Source organism: Pongo abelii, chromosome 17 (assembly GCF_028885655.2).
Source record: "Pongo abelii isolate AG06213 chromosome 17, NHGRI_mPonAbe1-v2.0_pri, whole genome shotgun sequence".
NCBI lineage: Eukaryota > Metazoa > Chordata > Mammalia > Primates > Hominidae > Pongo > Pongo abelii.
Genome location: NC_072002.2, coordinates 39,545,673 through 39,563,561, shown reverse-complemented (window position 1 = coordinate 39,563,561; position 17,889 = coordinate 39,545,673). Strand labels below are relative to the sequence as shown.

Below are 17,889 nucleotides of genomic sequence, written 5' to 3'. Positions count from 1 at the left end.
GACAGTGGTAATAAATTCACAATTGGCATGTTCTCCTTGATAACAGTACATCTGTGATATTTCTCTTTGGTCTTCAAGGACCGTGATAGACCTGTAGAACAATCAAGCAAAACCACAGAAAGTCTAAACTTCAACAGTGCGATTTTGTTTAACACAGAGATCGTTCTTTCTGTCTGCGAAGATTTTATAGACAAAGGAAAGAACAAATAGATGACAGGTTCCTTTTTTTCTTCTGTAAAACAATTTAACAACTTTCAGAGAATAGAGTGGTTAGAAAATAAACATTGCAGAAAGAGGTAAAAGGAGCACATTCTTATCCGTGACCACAGGAGCTCTTTGGACTGGTTGGTGCCCAGCCAGGTCTCTGCCTGGGATGCCCATCATAATCCTGCTAAGTTGAGGCCGATGTGGTTCCGGGGATGCTCAGCCCTTAGCCACCCCATCGATTGCTTTTTTTTTTTGTTTGTGTTGTGTTTGTTTGTTTACCTTTAGTTGACAGTAATAAAAAAAATGAGGCAGCAGACCAGCAGGCAAGTGCAGGACAGACGGCTGCACAGTCTGGCAATGCTGCCTTCCTTCATTAGAGCCTGCTTGCCATTTTATAACAGTGTGCGATTTATTTCCCCTAAATCTGTTTTCGTCTTCTGGGATTTCAAGTTCGAATGCATATCTAGAGCCCAGAAAGCACAAAATAATGATCCCGCCCTTTGGTTTTTGAAAACCAGGAAGGCTTTCTGCTTCTTGTTAACTCTTTGTAGCCTGAAGGTCACTTTTTCTCTGTTCTTAAAAAGTATAAACATAAATCAGGGATTAGGATGAACATACTTGTAGGAGAGGAGGGCTTTCAGATATGGTTTATTTTAAACAGATACTCTCTGATTTTCTTTTTAGGTGTGGGACTTCTAAATATGTCACGAAACCTAGAAGGCTAGTTGTGAGTACACATATGAACTTTAAATACAACATCATTAGACAGTTAATTACATTTAGCACAAGATGGTTGTTAACCTGAGATGCATCATTTGCAGTGATTTGGGGAGATTTTGGTATGGAATGCATTAATCTGAATTATTTGTTTACTTATTTAGCATAGAATTCCTGGATATGTGACATGGGTTATAATGCCTTTTTATTTTCAGACAATATCCTTGAAAGAAAGAACTCGGGCAGCTTTCTAAAGTCTCAAAAACCCTCTATTTTTACTAGTTCACTAGCAGTGTAGTGTTGGGACCACTTTTTCTTTAATTTTTTTTGTAACAGTTTTAGGCTATTGAGATCCTGGAGGTCGTGGTCGTCACAGTGAAGCTAAGACTTGTTTTTTTCAGACAGTGTATATTTTTTAGTTGGTAGTTTCTTGAACTCACTGGGCACTGCGTGGGTTGACTTAAGATTGAGTAATTCATGCCATGGCTGTTTAATTTGGTGAAAAGCTGGCTATGATCAGAGAACAAACTGTTAGGAAGTGGTCCAGTTTTAAGTTTGCGTGAGTATATAAGTGGAGTATTTTGGGTTCATTCATCTCTTGCCAGTCTTGGTTGTTAAGTAATCTTCTTGCATTCATATTTACATCATCCTCAGAATCTTGTGTTTCTGCCACTGTCATAAAAACTGACTCTGGTTTTTAAGGTAGAGCTTCATGCTTGGAATTAACCAGGAAAAGCCTCATTTATATCTCCAGCAAGAGGGACAGAGGGCCTGCACTGTGTACTTGCTGCCAGAAGTTTTTATAGTAATACTTTGTATCTAGGCTCTGGCTCTTACCATTAAATGTGCTTTTTATAGAGTACCAAGTTATAAATGTAGTGCAGCTACGGCATATTAATCTTACTGCAGAGATTTAATGAGGCAGTTGTTTTGCGATGGACACTATTGGGAGCAGAGAGCGACAGAGTTTTACTTTACCACTGAGCTGCAGAAATATTCCTTGCCTGGTAATAATTATAACCACATGATCTCTTAGTTTTTCTTTCTTTTGCCAGTGCTTTTCCATGCAAAAGTGGATTAGAAGGAGGTCCATTTTGAGGCAGTGAAATGCATTGGAAATTGGGCTGTTTTCTCAGTAGTTTGACATTTTGGCTTTGATCAGGCATGGGATCCTTGTTGCACAGAGAGAAATATGTAAGATGAGTTTCAAGAATACAGATAGTCTTTGCCAGTCCACTGAGATGGCTTTTAGATATTCATTACTTTTACTTGACTTTTATATAGGTTATAAAAAGTAAATGTGGTGAAACCTCATTTTTACATGGACAGAATAGAATTTCTGCTGGTTGGCCTTAAACTGATCCCACACTTGAAATTAATTGAAGTCCATGGGTTTATTGCCTCCAACACTTTTAAGCCAGTGCAATTTTTCATTTTCCCCACAGTTGTAATTTTATTAAAGCAAGTTATAGCAATAACAATTCTTATGAAGAGGAGGATGAGACGAAGAAAAGAACCACCTGCCAGAGAACACAATCAGGGAAAAGAATGCTTCTTTTACATGCCTATTTATAAGTAATGTTAACAAAATTGGAAACAGGAAGCTGCCACTTAGTTTTGTAATAATAATTGTGCATGTGTTCCAAAATTCAGCATTTTATCCAATCAGAACGATATAAATCCAGTGTCCCACAGCACCCTTTTCAGAGGATGAGGTGGAAAGTTGGTTGAGGAGGTGAGATCATTTGTGCTGAATGCAACATGTTTGTGCAGCATCATTTAAGGTAGGGGGAGAGAGAGTGGCGCCTGCAGCTATGACACAGTTTGTAGTTGCAGTGTAGAGAGTTTGGGGATATTTTAAAATATCACCCTTTGCGTGGATTTATAGCACAACAATGGAGTTGGAAGAACAATGATCCTTCCTGCAGTGGTGCTGGGGGCAGGGCAGTACTTACAGGCATGGACCTTGTATTTATAACCCCTTAGGTTGAAGTCAGAGGTTTGAATGGCTAGCAGAGTAATACAATTATTTTTTATGATTGGATCTCAAAGGACTTTATAAAAACTACATCACTAAGTCCATGTGCAATTATTGAAATTTAGCCACCTGTGGGAAAGAAATGGTTGACAGTGTAAGCTTTCTAGAATCGTCCTACATCAACTGGCATTAGGGATGCAAACCCCTAGCACAAATAAACACATCTTTTGAATGGGCAAAAAAGAGTTTTTCATGAAAGTAGAGGCTAGAAAAATCTTAAAAGGAGAGAGACTGAGATTCCAGTACTCATTACACCAAGGCATCATAGGCTATAATCGAACCCGCTTCCCAGAGGGTCCCTCTTAAGTGTTGACCTAAAAACAAATTCGCCAGTTGGCTGGAGCATGCATCCTAAAGTTGCAGCAGAAGTGAATAAGCTTGACTGACTTCAGTCCCTGAAGGGTTCTATCTGTAAATGCAGAAGTGGAAGCAAAACTGTTTTTTATTAGTCTTAAAATGACCCCCATTTTAATAACTAGCCACAGTGTTGGAAGCATGGACTAGGGTCGGTTCTTCAGCTTTTGAGAGCGAAGCCATCATGCATTCTTCTATGTTTGTATTTTTGATATTGGATTCATGGAAAGTGTCCGTATTCTTGAATAATAAGGAAGGTGAGTTTTTATCATTTTTCTCTGTATAGTACTTAAAGTATTCACAGAGTCTCCTTATTTAAAAACAAACAGGTCCGCAAACTGGATGTGTAGCATTTAAATAATCATATTAAAATTCAGACCTAACAGCGACATTTCCCTGAGTGCTATCAGTTTTTTTGAGAAACTAGAAACTCATGCTAAACAACCAAGAGTATTCGTGAGTGCATACTGCCTTCCAATAAGTGTTTTAATGGCGTGGGGGTCAATTTGCCATAGTTGGGACCGTTATTTTCCTGAATGCTGTCTAGTTTGGCAGTATTTCATCACTTTGTTTTAGTTTGTTGGAGATCTTTGAATCATTGCCATTTTTTTTTTTTGCATCTGTTGCCCCAGATGAAATATCTGAGAGAAGCAAACCCAAATGTGGTGGGTCCTATAGTATCAGCTTTGGAAAATGTAGGCATGCTGGTGCTTTTTACTTTAGAGGTAACTGGTCTGTTCCTGTTTACAGAAAAAATACCGGTAAAGGACTTTTAAAGGTAGTCTCTATTTTTTTTTCCTTCCGTTTCTCACCATCACTAAATAATATTTACTGAGCACTTACCTGGACATAGAACTGTGCTTGGCAGAGTGCAAGACAAATGCAAAATCCCTGTGATTACTCCCCCCAGGAATGAGCAGTCTAAATCCTGGTATACCGAAATGGGCACTGTGTAGAATGTTGAGATAATAATTTTCCAGATGGCAAATCAGCCCAAATTACCAATGTACTTAAACAGTGTGTTCTTTTTGAAAAAACCCAACAAACAAAACTACGTGCTCTTTGAGATGGGAATTTTGCGTTTTTTTTTTTAAGAACCCAAGAGATTGTCAGATACATGGTGATATAAGTTGATTTTGGCGTATGTGAATCATTGGAAGGGTGGTGATATAGCTGTTTATTGAAGATGTGAAGGAAGGCTCTAGAACAACTGCCAGACAAAAAAGGGAGTATAAGTGACTTGTAGAAGAAGCATTCATAGAAACGTGCTATGTGCAACATAGCAGAAAACAATCTCAGAGAGCAGGATATTGGTGTGGTGGCGTTTATGGACTTTTTTGAGAAATACTTGGTTATTTTTGATTCTGTGGATTCTTGATTGTAACATTTAATGAAATATCTAAAGTGTTAAATAGCTGGGCATGGCAGTGTGTGCCTGTGATCCCAACTACTTGGGAGGCTGAGGCAGGAGGATTGCTTGAGGCCAGGAGTTGGAGGCTGCAGTGAGCTATGATAGTGCCTATGAATAGCCACTGTACCTCTGCTTGGGCCGCCTAGTAAGACCCATCTCTAAAAAGCAAAATTAAAAACATTGAATATATTTGTATTTAAATTATCATATTTATTGTAGCCATTAAAAGTAATATTGTAGTCATATAAAAATGTGGCTACAGATAGTGCCTTACGTATCTCTTAGGTATCTTGATACAGTTATTTTGTAACCATTTCATTGACTAGTCAAGGCCTTATAGAAAATAGAAATCTCTAGTTTAATTTTACTGTATTTTGAGATATAGTTTTTATGACTTTGGAGGACTTTTTGCTACTGGAAATCAGTGACCCATAAATTCAGTCACTGATTGTATTATCCCATTATCTTAATTTCCCCCAAAAAGATACTCTTCTGCCCCCTCCCCGTACAGTTCCTTTCTTCCTCCCTCTTTGGGAGGAAATGACTCAAAGGACAGCGTAACTAATCAAAAAGCATTTATTGAGCTCTAAGTAAAAGCATTCCACGTGCTTTTCTCTCGCCGCACCCCTGCACCTCTCCCTGCTGTTTGTGTATCATTTTTAGGGTGAAAATGGAACTATTTTTAGTTTTCACAACATTTAGCTTTTCAACATTGGTAATGCCAACTCAAATTGTTGACTTCATTATTATTTATAATTGTTTTTCATATATCTTATTTCACTTTTTTGGATAATTTTGAAAACAAGAGACATACATTTACGCTTGAGTTTGCATTTGTAAGAATGTTTTGCTATGTGACACAGCTTATTTTGCTATCACTGTCTAACAAATAATGGAGTAGCTGTGTGTTTTGACCAGTTTATAAGTAAAGGTCAATTTTGTGCCTATGGTAATTGGCCTAGCTTATTCTAGACTTTTGGCTAATTCTGGTAATTTCCCATGAAAGAGTATATTTAGCAGAAAAAGAGTTCGTTCTTAAGCACAGTGGGGTTGGTTTTTTTTTTTTGCATTGGAGACTGTTTAATTTTAAAAGTGATTTATCTCTCTCTTTTAAACAAAAACTAAAAGGCTATGAAAAAAATGGCAACGTCAGTCTTAAGAGTGGGTGAGTGATTTGATGGGAGAGAGAGGAAAAGGGCTACATGGTGGGGAAAGGGAAGAACCGCCTTTGATAGTCACTAACTGAATAATTTTAGGAGAGGCTCACTTTTGATTCTCCTGCAATAAAATCTGCAGTGAAGCCCTCCTATTGCAACTTCAAGGAAAATGGTGTTTCTGTTTTTGGTAGCAAGAAGATTAAATGTTACTTTAAAAGAACCTGTCTTTAAACCCCATACTTACAGTGTTGATATTTTTCAGACCCCAACTGTAAACTTGAAGACAAGACTGAAGATGGAGAGGCACTAGATTGTAAGAAGAGGCCGGAAGACGGGGAGGAGTTGGAAGACGAAGCTGTGCACAGCTGTGACAGCTGCCTCCAGGTGTTTGAATCGCTGAGCGATATCACAGAACACAAGATTAATCAATGTCAACTGACAGGTAAACAATACTTATCACTTTTTTGTCTTCTTGTACTGTTCTATTTCTAATTTTTTCAGTTTGTTCCTTTATGTGTTTTTCTCTTCAAATTATTTTATTCCTACACTTGAATACCTAGCTAAGTCTAGAGGTGCTTTTGAAAGAATTCTGAGATGGTTGTTTGGGGTAACCTCAGTGTCACAGCCCTCTTAGATTTTGAAATACACCTAGATGTTAATAGATAATGAGTGTATTTTCTTTTTTACTTTTTTTTTTACATGATGCCATTTAGGAGCAGAACATGAATATTGGATGACTAATATATTTTAAAAATCCTTTGAATACCTTTTCAAAGACAGCATGAGAAATGAACATGTTAGCTTAGATAACACTTCCTGAAGGAAACCTTTTCTGATCTCCCTCTCCCTGAGTTAGCCACGTTTTTTTGTGTTCCCATAAAGTTCAATACTTATCCTTGAGCACCACAGTTCTCACTGGGCGTGTTCATTTTTCCATCTCACTCGTTAGACTGAAAGCTCATGGATGGCCGAAACTGTGTCTTATTCATTCTCGCATTCTCTAAGCCTAGCACAATACCTGGCCTATAGTAGGTACTCATTAAGACTGGCAAGTTATTCTGCTATGCAGTTCCTTGGAAGAGTCAGATTTAAAGTAACGTTACATAGCATGTTTGATGTAGTGGCTAAATAAAACTGGGACTCAGTTTACCAAATATCTACCCCATTTAAAATATATCCTACAAGAATGCATCTCTGAGCCTGGGTAGGGCATTTTAGATAGAAGTCTGTAAGATACACATCTTTCTAGTCTTCCTGTTTGAAGCTGACGCCACTCCTATGTGTGTGTATGTGTGTGTCTCTCTCTGCCTCTTATTTTCCCAGCACAAATCTTTCTTCAATTAAGCGAGTATGCGAAATGTGTTTACTGGACAAGTGGTTCTCTGACTGTTTTCCACAGCATATTCATATTTTTATAAGATTTTAAAGTGTATTCTATTTTAACAAGGTTTTCTGAATGGATTATTGTGGAATGTTGGATTAAATCCATTAAATAGACTTCTTTATTAAAAGTGCCTTGTGGCTCTTCTCTTCAAAGAGGGATTACAGTGAGCAAGTTTATTAGGCCCCAGAATCATCTTCCTTTCAGAAAACCCATAAACATTTTCTGGAACTGAGGTTTGAGAATCGATGTTGCTTATATAAATATTGGCCATACATATATATTTTACAGTTTATATATGCTTCTAGGGAGTAACTTTTATTTTGATATGATTCCAAACATACAGAAAACTTGGAAAAATAATATAAGGAACTTCCATATCATTTACCTGATTCACCAGTTGCTTACATTTTTCTCCATTTACTTTATTATTCTCTTTTTCTCTCTCCTATAGCATCTCTTAATCATTTGAGAGAAAGTTGGAGACATCACACCTCTATACATATATCCTTTGTATTTCTGAAGAACAAATCTATTCTCTTACATATCTATAGTATACTTGCTGAAACTGAGAAAGTTAGCCTTTAGGCCAGGTGCGGTGGCTCACACCTGTAATCCTAGCACTTTGGGAGGCTGAGGCAGGTGGATCATCTGAGGTCAGGAGTTCAAGACCAGCCTGACCAACATGGTGAAACCCCGTCTCTACTAAAAATAAAAATTAGCCGTGTGTGGTGGCACGTGCCTGTAATTCGAGCTACTTAGGAGGCTAAGGCAGGAGAATTGCTTGAACCTGGGAAGTGGAGGTTGCAGTGAGCCGAGATCACGCCATTGCACTCCAGCCTGGGCAACAAGAACGAAACTCTGTCTCAAAAAAAAAAAAGAAAATTAACCTTTAACACAAATAGATACTACTATCTAGTTCACAATCCATATTTAAATTTCAGCAGTTGTCTTAATAATGTCTTTGGTAGCTATTTTTTCCCCTCATCCACGATTCAGGATCATGCATAACATTTAACTGTCATCTCTTTTACCTCCTTTAACCTGGAATGTTCTCTCAGCCTCTCTTTGTCTTTCCTGACCATGACATTTTTGAAGAGAAGCTACCAGTTAGTTTACAAAATACCCATCAATTTGGGTTTGTCTGATGTTTCCCAAGGATTAAATTCAGGTTACATAGGCTCCTGTAGTATTCAGGCTCCAAAGAAGCCTGAATCACCAAAGAAGTGATATTGCACCCTTCTCAGTGCATCAGATCAGGAAGTACATGTTGTTAGTTTGTTACGATGTTGATGTTGTTAACAATGAATATTTGTTTAAGGTGGTATCTGCCAACAGTTTCCATTATAAAGTTACCATTTTCTCTTTGTATATAGTTAATAATTCGTGGGAAGATAACTTTGATACTTTATAAATATCCACATATTCATAAAATGTTTACCCACTGTTTCTTTCTTTTTTTTTTTTTTTTTTTCTGTGATGGAGTCGTGCTCTGTTGCCCAGGCTGGAGTGCAGTGGTGTGATCTCTGCTGACTGACTGCAACCTCTGCCTCCTAGGTTCAAGTGATTCTCCTGCCTTAGCCTCCCAAGTAGCTGGGACTACAGGTGCATACCACCATGCCCAGCTAACTTTTTGTACTTTTTAGTAGAGACAGGGTTTTGCCATGTTAACCAGGCTGGTCTTGAACTCCTGGCCTCAAGTGATCCGACTACCTCGGCCTCCCAAAGTGTTGTGATTATAGGCGTGAGCCACCACGCTCAGCCGTACTCACTGTTTTTATGTCTATTGCAAGTTCATAATTTATCTATTTGTTAGCCTACTGTAATATTCTTTCTTATTCATTTGTTTATTTGTATATTCATGTTACTGTCATCTTTTGGGTTTTTATTTTATTCAGTGGGTCATAATTCATTACTCTCATTGTATTGATACCCAGATTGCCATAGATCTAGCCAATGGGAGTCCCTTCAAACAGGATCCTGCATGTGTTTAATATGCCTCCATCATTATTTGAGAACTTTAGTTTCTGATGCAAATAGATGCTCCAGAATCATCATGGTCTTTTCTTGTCCTAGTCCTGCAATCAGCCGGCAATTTTTCTTTTCTTTTTTTTTTTCTTTTTTTTCTCCTGGTTCTTTATGAGGACAAAGGTATTTAGAAACCAAGATATGGATACTATGTATGCTCAATGCTATAGGTATACCATTACTTATGGACTTCAGTAGACAGAAGTAGGAAATGTGCATGCATACTTACTATAATATATAATACACTCATAATATGGCTCATAAAATTCACACATATACAAGTATATGCACATATGTGTATTTTTCTCTATCCAATAAATACCATATGTTCATATTGATACCTCCCATTCAATTCAGTACCTCAGGTACATCCTAGTCTTTTTCGTTTGTGTATTTCTGCTGCCTTCTGTAACAGAGAGAAACCTGGCTTCCATTATCCTTATTAATATGTTTACTCATTTGCCTGACCCTAGAATATACAGTAAGTAGTTTCAAAATTGCTTACTGATACCACCATGATAGGCAAACTGAGTTTAATATTTGTTTATAATTGTTAATGCTGTAATTTTTAGTGCCACATTTACATACAGTGAAATTCATAAATTATAAGTATATAATTTGGTGAATTTTGGCAAAATAAATACACCTATGTGACACGCCCTTCTTAAGATGTAATTTCTTTCATCCCAGAAAGTTCCCTCACGCTTCTTTCTGATCAATAATGCTCCACTAGAAGTAACTAGTTTTTGAGTTCTTTTAACCATAGATTCATTTTACCTATTCTAGAACTTCTTGTAAATGAAATTGTATGGCATGCACCCTTTTTTGGTGTGTCCAGCTTCTTTTGTTCAGCATAATGTCTATGAGATCCATTCATATTGTTGTGTATAGAAGTAGTGTGTTTCTTTTTATTGCTGTGTAGTATTCCATTATATGAACATATCATTATTTGTTTTACATTCTCTTGTTAGTGGATACTTTATTTTTAGTTTTTGAGTATTATTAATAAAGTTCATAATAGTCAACCTTCTATATGGATCTTTTTGTGGACATAGGTTTTATTTCTCTCATTAGGAATAGAATTGCTGGGTCATTGGGTGAAGGGCGTGAGATATGATATGTTTAATCTCTATTAGAAACTTCCAAACCCTTTTTCAAAAACTCCCACTAGCAGTAGATGAGAATTCTGGTTGTCGTACGTGCTTGCTAACATTTATATTGTCCATCTTTAATTTTGACATTCTGTTGGGCATTTATTGGTATTTTTTGTGGATTTTCTAGCTCATATATATTTAGTTGACTTCATTTAAGGTGTATTTTTCCTAGAACATATCATTTTGGGATAATCCCATTAAATGCAGATAATTAGTATGATGCCATTTTCAGTAGAATAACTGGTGCTTTAAACAAAGCTTTGCTCATGTAGAATCAGCACTAACATTAGGATAAAGACATGGGAACTTCAGCGTGCCCTCTGGACTGACATGACAGTGTATATTCATCTAGCAAGAAATCGTGTCTTTAGTAAGAGTGGGTCATCTCTCATGTTAAAAGTTATTTTACAATTCATATAATTTAAGAAACAACCTTCAAGTTCTACTTGGTGAGTGGTTAATTTTTACTGAGTGCCTGCCCTATAGTTGTTCTTATGTTCAGCTCTATAAAATTGAATCGAAGCAAAAGGCATTATTCCTGTCTCATACAACTTTAATAATACCTGTGCAGGAAGTGCTGAATTTTCCACACATGGTATGGCAAAGATTATGAGTTAAATTTTTTAAGAAACTGATAAAATGTTTGGTTTATTTTGGTCTGAAGCTTTCTGAAAGTAGGGAATCTGTTCTGTGGTCACATACTACAGCAGGTTAGTCAAAGGTAGAAAAGTAGAGGCCGGGCGTCGTGGCTCATGTCTCTAATCCCAGCACTTTGGGAGGTTGAGGTGGGCAGATCACCTGAGGTCAGGAATTTGAAATTAGCCTGGCCAAAATGGTGAAACCCCATCTCTACTAAAAATACAAAAAAGTTAGCAGGGCATAGTGGCGCATGCCTGTAGTCACAGCTACTTCGGAGGCTGAGGCAGGAGAATCGCTTGAACCCAGGAGGCGGAGGTTGCAGTAAGCTGATATCATGTCATTGCTCTCTAGCCTACGCGACAAGAGTGAAACTCTATCTCAAAAGAAAAAAAAAAAAAAGGAGAGTCTTACTTGCCACTTGTTGAAGCACATGTCCAGAGAGAGTTATCTGATGGGTCTTGTTTTCCTGTTTATTGTTGTTCAGGATGATTTCTTTGGGACGGTGGTAGATTCGGGAGGCAAAGTATAAGTGGAGGCCAAGGAGGAAGCAAAAAAAAAGGGAGAAATGAAATCAGGAACGATCCACATTTGTTGAAGGTGTTAATGGTGAAGCTTGAGTTGGTGTTAATGGTGAAGCTTGAGTTGGCTGAAGGTTGCCCTCCAGTCTGATCTGGAAAAGATTAAAGACACTTGAAAGCATTTTAATTAAAAAAGTAATATGATGCTTTTGTTTTCTTGCTTGGTTAAAGGCTTTTAGTGTAAGTTGGGAGGTCTGACAGTTCCAGTGTTTGCTTCCCACTGCTTGAATTCTCTTCTTACTGCTTCCCCACCCCTCACCCCTGGCTGACAAAGTGCTGGATTTAGCAAAGGAAGGTATTTTTATGTATACATTTTTTTTTTTTTTTGCCTCTTGGTTTTATTATTTTTTTCTTTCCGTTTTTTTTTTTTTTTTAAATTCGTTTTGCCTTTTAACTTCATTCAGCCCCATTTGCATCTTTGCTGATTTTCCTCTCATTCCGGTCCTTTCTCCAAGATTCTTAATTTCCCTGTCCATATTTTCCCCTTTCCTTTCTGCCTGCCCGTTCCATGGTCTTATCTTTCTGCTTTCTCAATTTATTCTTTGTTCCTTGTGGATTCCCTTCTATTAATCTTGAAGTCGATACTGACATGTTTGGCCCTACCCAGCTAGACCATTGCCTGAAGACTTTTTGATGAACAATCTGTAAAGAAAGAGGGAATCCTGTGCAGTGTGCTAGAGGGTTAATTATAGAGTACGATTAGAAGTGAAAGCTATCTTACAACTTGTCGATTTGCAAAATAACAGAAAAGGGATATATTCTATGTTCTGATGCCTATGTGGGTTACTCAGGGTAGTTCTGTTATGAGAGAGTCATAGAAACCCTGTCTTAGGTTCTTCCCTTCTTTTAACTGAGGGTTTTCTTGGTAACTTAAGATCTGTTCCTTTGGTGACTTTCATCCCCAAGGGTGACGCACATTCCTTGGAGAGCCTGCCTTGATGAAAACCTATTCACTCCGTATCAAAAGTCTTGAAACTGAGCTAAGGCCAAACTAAGCCTTTGGAGATGAAGGTCAAATACAGAAGAACAAGATGATCAATTCTAGACCCAGATTTGAAAGTCAGCTATAAGATTATGTGCCAGGTAAAATAATGATTAGCTGTCCATGTGGACTGAACTTTTAGACAGTGGAACCTGCAGGGATAAAGAAAATGCGAGTGTCACACACAGCTCATGGAGTCTGTCACTGAGAGGATATTCTAGTATTTGGATAGTTTTCTGGATAAGCATCCTTGATCTAAGAAAGAACAGAACAGTCCCTGAAGATAGCAAAGGACATGGTGACACTCACAGATGAGTTCTCTCTCCTTTGTCTCATGGTGCAATTTTCCTGGAGTCTACAGTCCAACATGTATAAGTAAGTTATGTATCATCCCTGCTTGAAGGAATAGGGGGAAAGGTGAAAGAAAAAATTAAGTCCCTCTCTTCAATTTTAGCAATAGATGGAAACCACCTGTCTTGCCCCAGCCTTGCTGTCTTTTTCCTGGAGGCTAAGAAGGCAGGGGAATCAACACTCTAATGCTGTTGGGACTCTCTGATGCAGAAGACAGATTATCAAAATTTATATTTAAAGAAGGAAAAGCACAGAGAACCTCTCATTTTACTAATCCACAAACCCTATCATTTCTTGCCAATTCCCTCAGGGGGTAGGGAGGGCTGGAAGCCAGAGGGGTCTCATCACACTGCTCAACAAAGATTTAATAGCAGGGTGCTATGGGGAAGGCTGAGATTACAGAGACTTTGTTATGCTTACAAAACTGAGTAAGAACTAGTATTGTAAATCATCAAAACTAAGCTACACTTAACAGGATAAATGTGTAAAGTGCATTTGGTAATACTCTATGCTTGTTGTTCTGAGTCATTTTTCTCTTCTCTCCTGCTAATTTGCAAACTTGAGTTGTCTGTTAAGTGTTCTTTCACATCATTAATGTGAATTGCCTGGGCATAATTGCAGAAAAAACTAAATAGCATTGTGTTAGTTCTTAACCCTCTGGTCTACCATACTATTGGTAGATGAGTGTGTAGAAATATGTATGGTAGTAATTCTGCTGTAGCTTTGGGGAACATATTTGTAGACCAGATATATAAAGCCCTACCCAGGGCTGTGGCTTTTTTACAAATATTCTTCCTGTTCACATTTTTTAGGAAAATGAACTGAATTGATGAGTGGATGTTGTTCATCAGTGTAAAGTAGTACGTCCATTTAATTTTGTTTTAAATCTTATGAAACTTCCTGGAAGCTTCATACAATTTTTGTGAGCTGATAACTTTTAGACATCTGGAATATCCTTATTATTTGGCCAAATAATTTTTTAAATGTGAAAGTGAGTATACATGTGTCATATGGTTGTGGCAAATTAAAGACTGGTTCATTCCAATGAACAATAAAGTGCTCTAACAGCTAGTTCTGTTGGCAGTGGGAATAAGGGAGATGAGTAGTTTACAGAATGAAGCATCGTTTTCATAAAAGCAGACTGAAACTGCTTAGAACCTTTTTCTTTGCTGTTTTCCTTATCAAACCATTAGTTGAAATAAATTACATGAAATAAATGTGATATTTCAACTTTTTAGTTCATATTAATTAGGCTTCAGGCATTATAAGTTTTATTTGCATATTTCTATATTAATTTCTATATTAATTCATTATTCATACTTTGTTATTAATCATTTAAGTGTTATTAATTTATGTTTCTATATTAATTAGGCTTAAGGCACTATAAGTTTTATTTTCTTGTTTCCTTCCATTTTGATTAGTTCCTCATTTTGTACCTAAAGTATGTCTTTTTTTAGCCTACTTCATTCTCCAAATCTCCCTAAGCCCCCAAAATGCAGTTTCATGGCCTCCATAGATTCCATTCCCCAGCCCATCTCTATATGCATTTTACTTTTAGACTAGTGATTTCTAAATGCACTGTCATAATATGTATTTACTAATATATTACATATATGTGCATTATACAACATTCACAAAAATAGAAATTAAAAAATTAGGTAAAGATGAAATAAACAGGGTTTAAAAATAATTTTATGTTATTTTGAAGTCCTGGTCCATGTTTATTTTGGTAATTCATTTTAATGGCTGTTAAAACTGAAAAAAATACTTCACAAAACCTCCAGAGAGAATGTATGTTATTCTTTCCCATGAGGTTGTTATCAGTGGTGAGTATAAGTTCATATTTCAAAGAACTTTCCTGATAATCTCATTTCTGTGCTTTTGTTTTTGCCAACTTTCAGTCAGCTCTGATGAAACTGTTTCTCCCCCTCCCCTTTCCCTTTCATATGGTAGGTGACAAGGAGCTTTTACTTGGTGTGGAAGGGCCAGATTTGCCGTTTTCTTGTTGATTACTTGCGCTTGACTATCGATATCCTGCAGTTTTTTTTGCAGAAAACTTTTAAAAATCAGTTGTCCAAATTTGAGGATTTTGTATGAATTAGATTAGTTAAAATTAAATATGCCGATCCGTAAGTCCAGTTTGCTGGACACTGTAGACTGCATTAGTATGAGATGGGATAAAAGGGGATGGAGAAGCCAGCCCACCCAGCTGACTGGAGTACTGTTTATCTCCTTGCTCTCAGGAAGGTGTGGTTAGTACCTGGGTAGCTATTTCTGATTGGTGTCTGTTCTGATTGGTTTCTAACTATTCAGAGTATCCTCTCTCCTGCAGGATAATGTACCCTGTATTTCAGAGACCACTGTTCTTGACTATCCCTTATTTCATGAGGTGAAAAACAGCTCACCAAATCTTTGCTCCTCTCAGTTTTAGAGAAAGTGGTGGGGCTAATAAGTGTGTCACTTTGTTCAACTGTCAGGGCTCCGAGCAAGTTCTTCCATGCAGTTACCAAAGACAAAGTGATCATCCATAATTGGTTCCCACTTCTGAACTGTAGGCTGAGTATGCTTCCTTTTCCGGTTTTGGAGGTAAGGTCAGTTCAGTCATTACCTAGTATACAAGCTTTGTTATTTCCACATTGATTTTGCTGCAGCAGAAGTTTTTGAATATGAGTACCTGGTCTGCCATTCTCTTCTTGATATATTTGTAAAATTCGCTACCAAAATATGGATATAAAATAATTACTTTTAGATCTGTTATTTTCTCAAAGCTCTTTGAATGCTTGTGGGTATTGTAATTGGGATTTATGAAAGGACTGTCTGTACTGATGAATATGTTTTCCCAGTATAACTGATGATCTATTACATTAATTAACTTATTAAAATTAAAAGGTTTGGATTTTGAAAGGGTAATATAAGAAATATTTCTCTGTAATTTTGATGTCCATATTTTATTAAGCATTTTTACTTTTAGCCTGCTTGAATAACTTGTGATTCACAAGAAAGCTACTGATTATGAATGAAAAGTTCTTGAAGGATGTAAACTCCTAGAAATAGAAAATAAATGAGTGTATTCACTTTAATTTTTACAAGTAAAACCTAAGTGGAGAATATCTTATATTAGTTATAATTGTATTTATAAATCACCTGTTTCTTGACTAATTTGAGTTTTTAAAAATTAAGTCTTTTGAAATGAATAGAATTCAAGAAGAAAATTAGCATTATTTGTCTGTAAATTGTTTTGCCTTAGTTGTATAATGAATAATGAATATATAATGATCTAACTGTGATTTCAGGATTCATTTGCCAAAAATTGTAAATAAAATGTCAAGAACACAAGCCATGGGAGAATATCTTCAAGAATTTCTCCCATGTTCTTGTTGGTCATTGATGGTAATTAAAGCTGTCAGTTTGTCCCTGTGGAGAAGTATAAAAATTATAAATGAAGGGCTCTATTTGGGATGTGGAGACAGTGGGGTCTCTTTTGTGGGGAAGACGAATTAAAAGAGACCCACTGTTTCTTAGGCCCTCTGCAGTCATTTGGTCTATCTTGTGAGCACCAATGTTTAGCTATTTGGATACAGTTGTGTGCACATAAGGGCTCTGCCACATTTAACATGTTTTCAAATGTGAAATTCAACATGATAAAACTTAAGATTTTTTTTTTTTTTACATTTTTGCTTGACTCATGTTGTTTTTCATGTTCTCTACTTATGATGCTCGTGACCTTTATCTGTTTCCTTTTATAAAGAGTGGGTTACTAAAAAAGCTGTTAAAAGTAGACTATTTCCACACCCTTCTCTTTGTGCTAAGTCTGTGTTTGGGGATCTTGTCCTTAGGGAATGGTAGCAATGTCACAGAGATCTATGACCTCTTAATAGGTCTTGGGAGGGGAAAGCAGGAATCATTCTACACTGTGCCTCAGGGCTTAGTTCCTTTAAACTTCAAGGAATTGGACTGGAACTCTTCACTCCTCCTTTCTTTCGGTTTTACCTTCAGGGGAAATTGATCGATTAGAGGTGATTATTCCACAAACTCTGAACCCTTTCCCCATCTTTGTTCCAACTGGAGCTTCTCAAAGTTTAAAGGGATTGTGTCTCCTGGGTGAATTATAGAATGAATTTAAGTAGGTTATTGGGCAGAACTCTTTGAACAAACATTAAAAGTGCTAAAAAATATATTTAGAACAGAAGAAAATATTTGAAGCAAAAGGGTAAGGAAACATTCGTTTCAATATAATTATAATTTAATTATATGGGTTATTTCTGAGCAAAAGATTAGCTGCTAGAATGTAGAATCATAGTGCTTCAAACCAAGAAAATAACAGGGTCAGTGCAACAAATGGGCAAATGTTCAAAATCTGAAGGGTAAGTAAGAACCCAATAGGACCAAAGATAATCATAAGTGATTGGGCGTATATATGTCCTCTATTAAACACAGCAATATTCTATTGATGGCTTTCATTTTTTTCTAACTTAACGAGAAAGGATATATACCTATTCTCTTTTGTTTTCTTTGCATGTATAATATATATGCCTTACGGACACTAGATCATCTTTGAAATATATTTAATACACATCAATTTAATCTTTTTTCTTCCTCTTTTTTTGTTTTGTTTTGTTTTTTGTTTTAAATCTGACTCAGACTCTACCTACTCATAGAGCAGAATTAGCTCCCCCTGGTGACTAATTAAAAATGTAGACAAGGATGTTTGGGGTCATGAGCTTCCTTAACTTCAACCTTTAAATGCATAATTAATATTAGTATGTGTATAGTAGGCATGTACACTGAACTATTTTTCAAGTAAAAATTCCAATTAGTCTTGAGAAATGTTAATTTTAATGTCAGTTTATCTATGTAATGAAGACTCATCCATCTTGTGTGGCTTTCTTGGA

General features: G+C 36.7%; 1 protein-coding gene across 12 annotated transcripts in view; it reads left to right on the top strand.

The window, feature by feature from the left end:
* ZNF521 (zinc finger protein 521) overlaps positions 1-17,889 on the top strand; it is a 344,704-nt gene that overhangs the window by 23,879 nt on the left and 302,936 nt on the right. For 11 of the 12 annotated variants that reach the window (XM_054537745.1, XM_054537740.2, XM_054537742.2 and 8 more), the window contains one exon: positions 6,147-6,326. Coding sequence is in view for 7 of the 12 variants with exons in the window: in XM_054537740.2 (XP_054393715.1) it covers positions 6,147-6,326 (180 nt within the window). In the remaining 5 variants the exon portion in view is untranslated. Of the gene's footprint in view, positions 1-490; positions 935-6,146; positions 6,327-17,889 lie in introns of those variants that run through there. The other variant, XM_063716866.1, reaches the window with a different exon arrangement.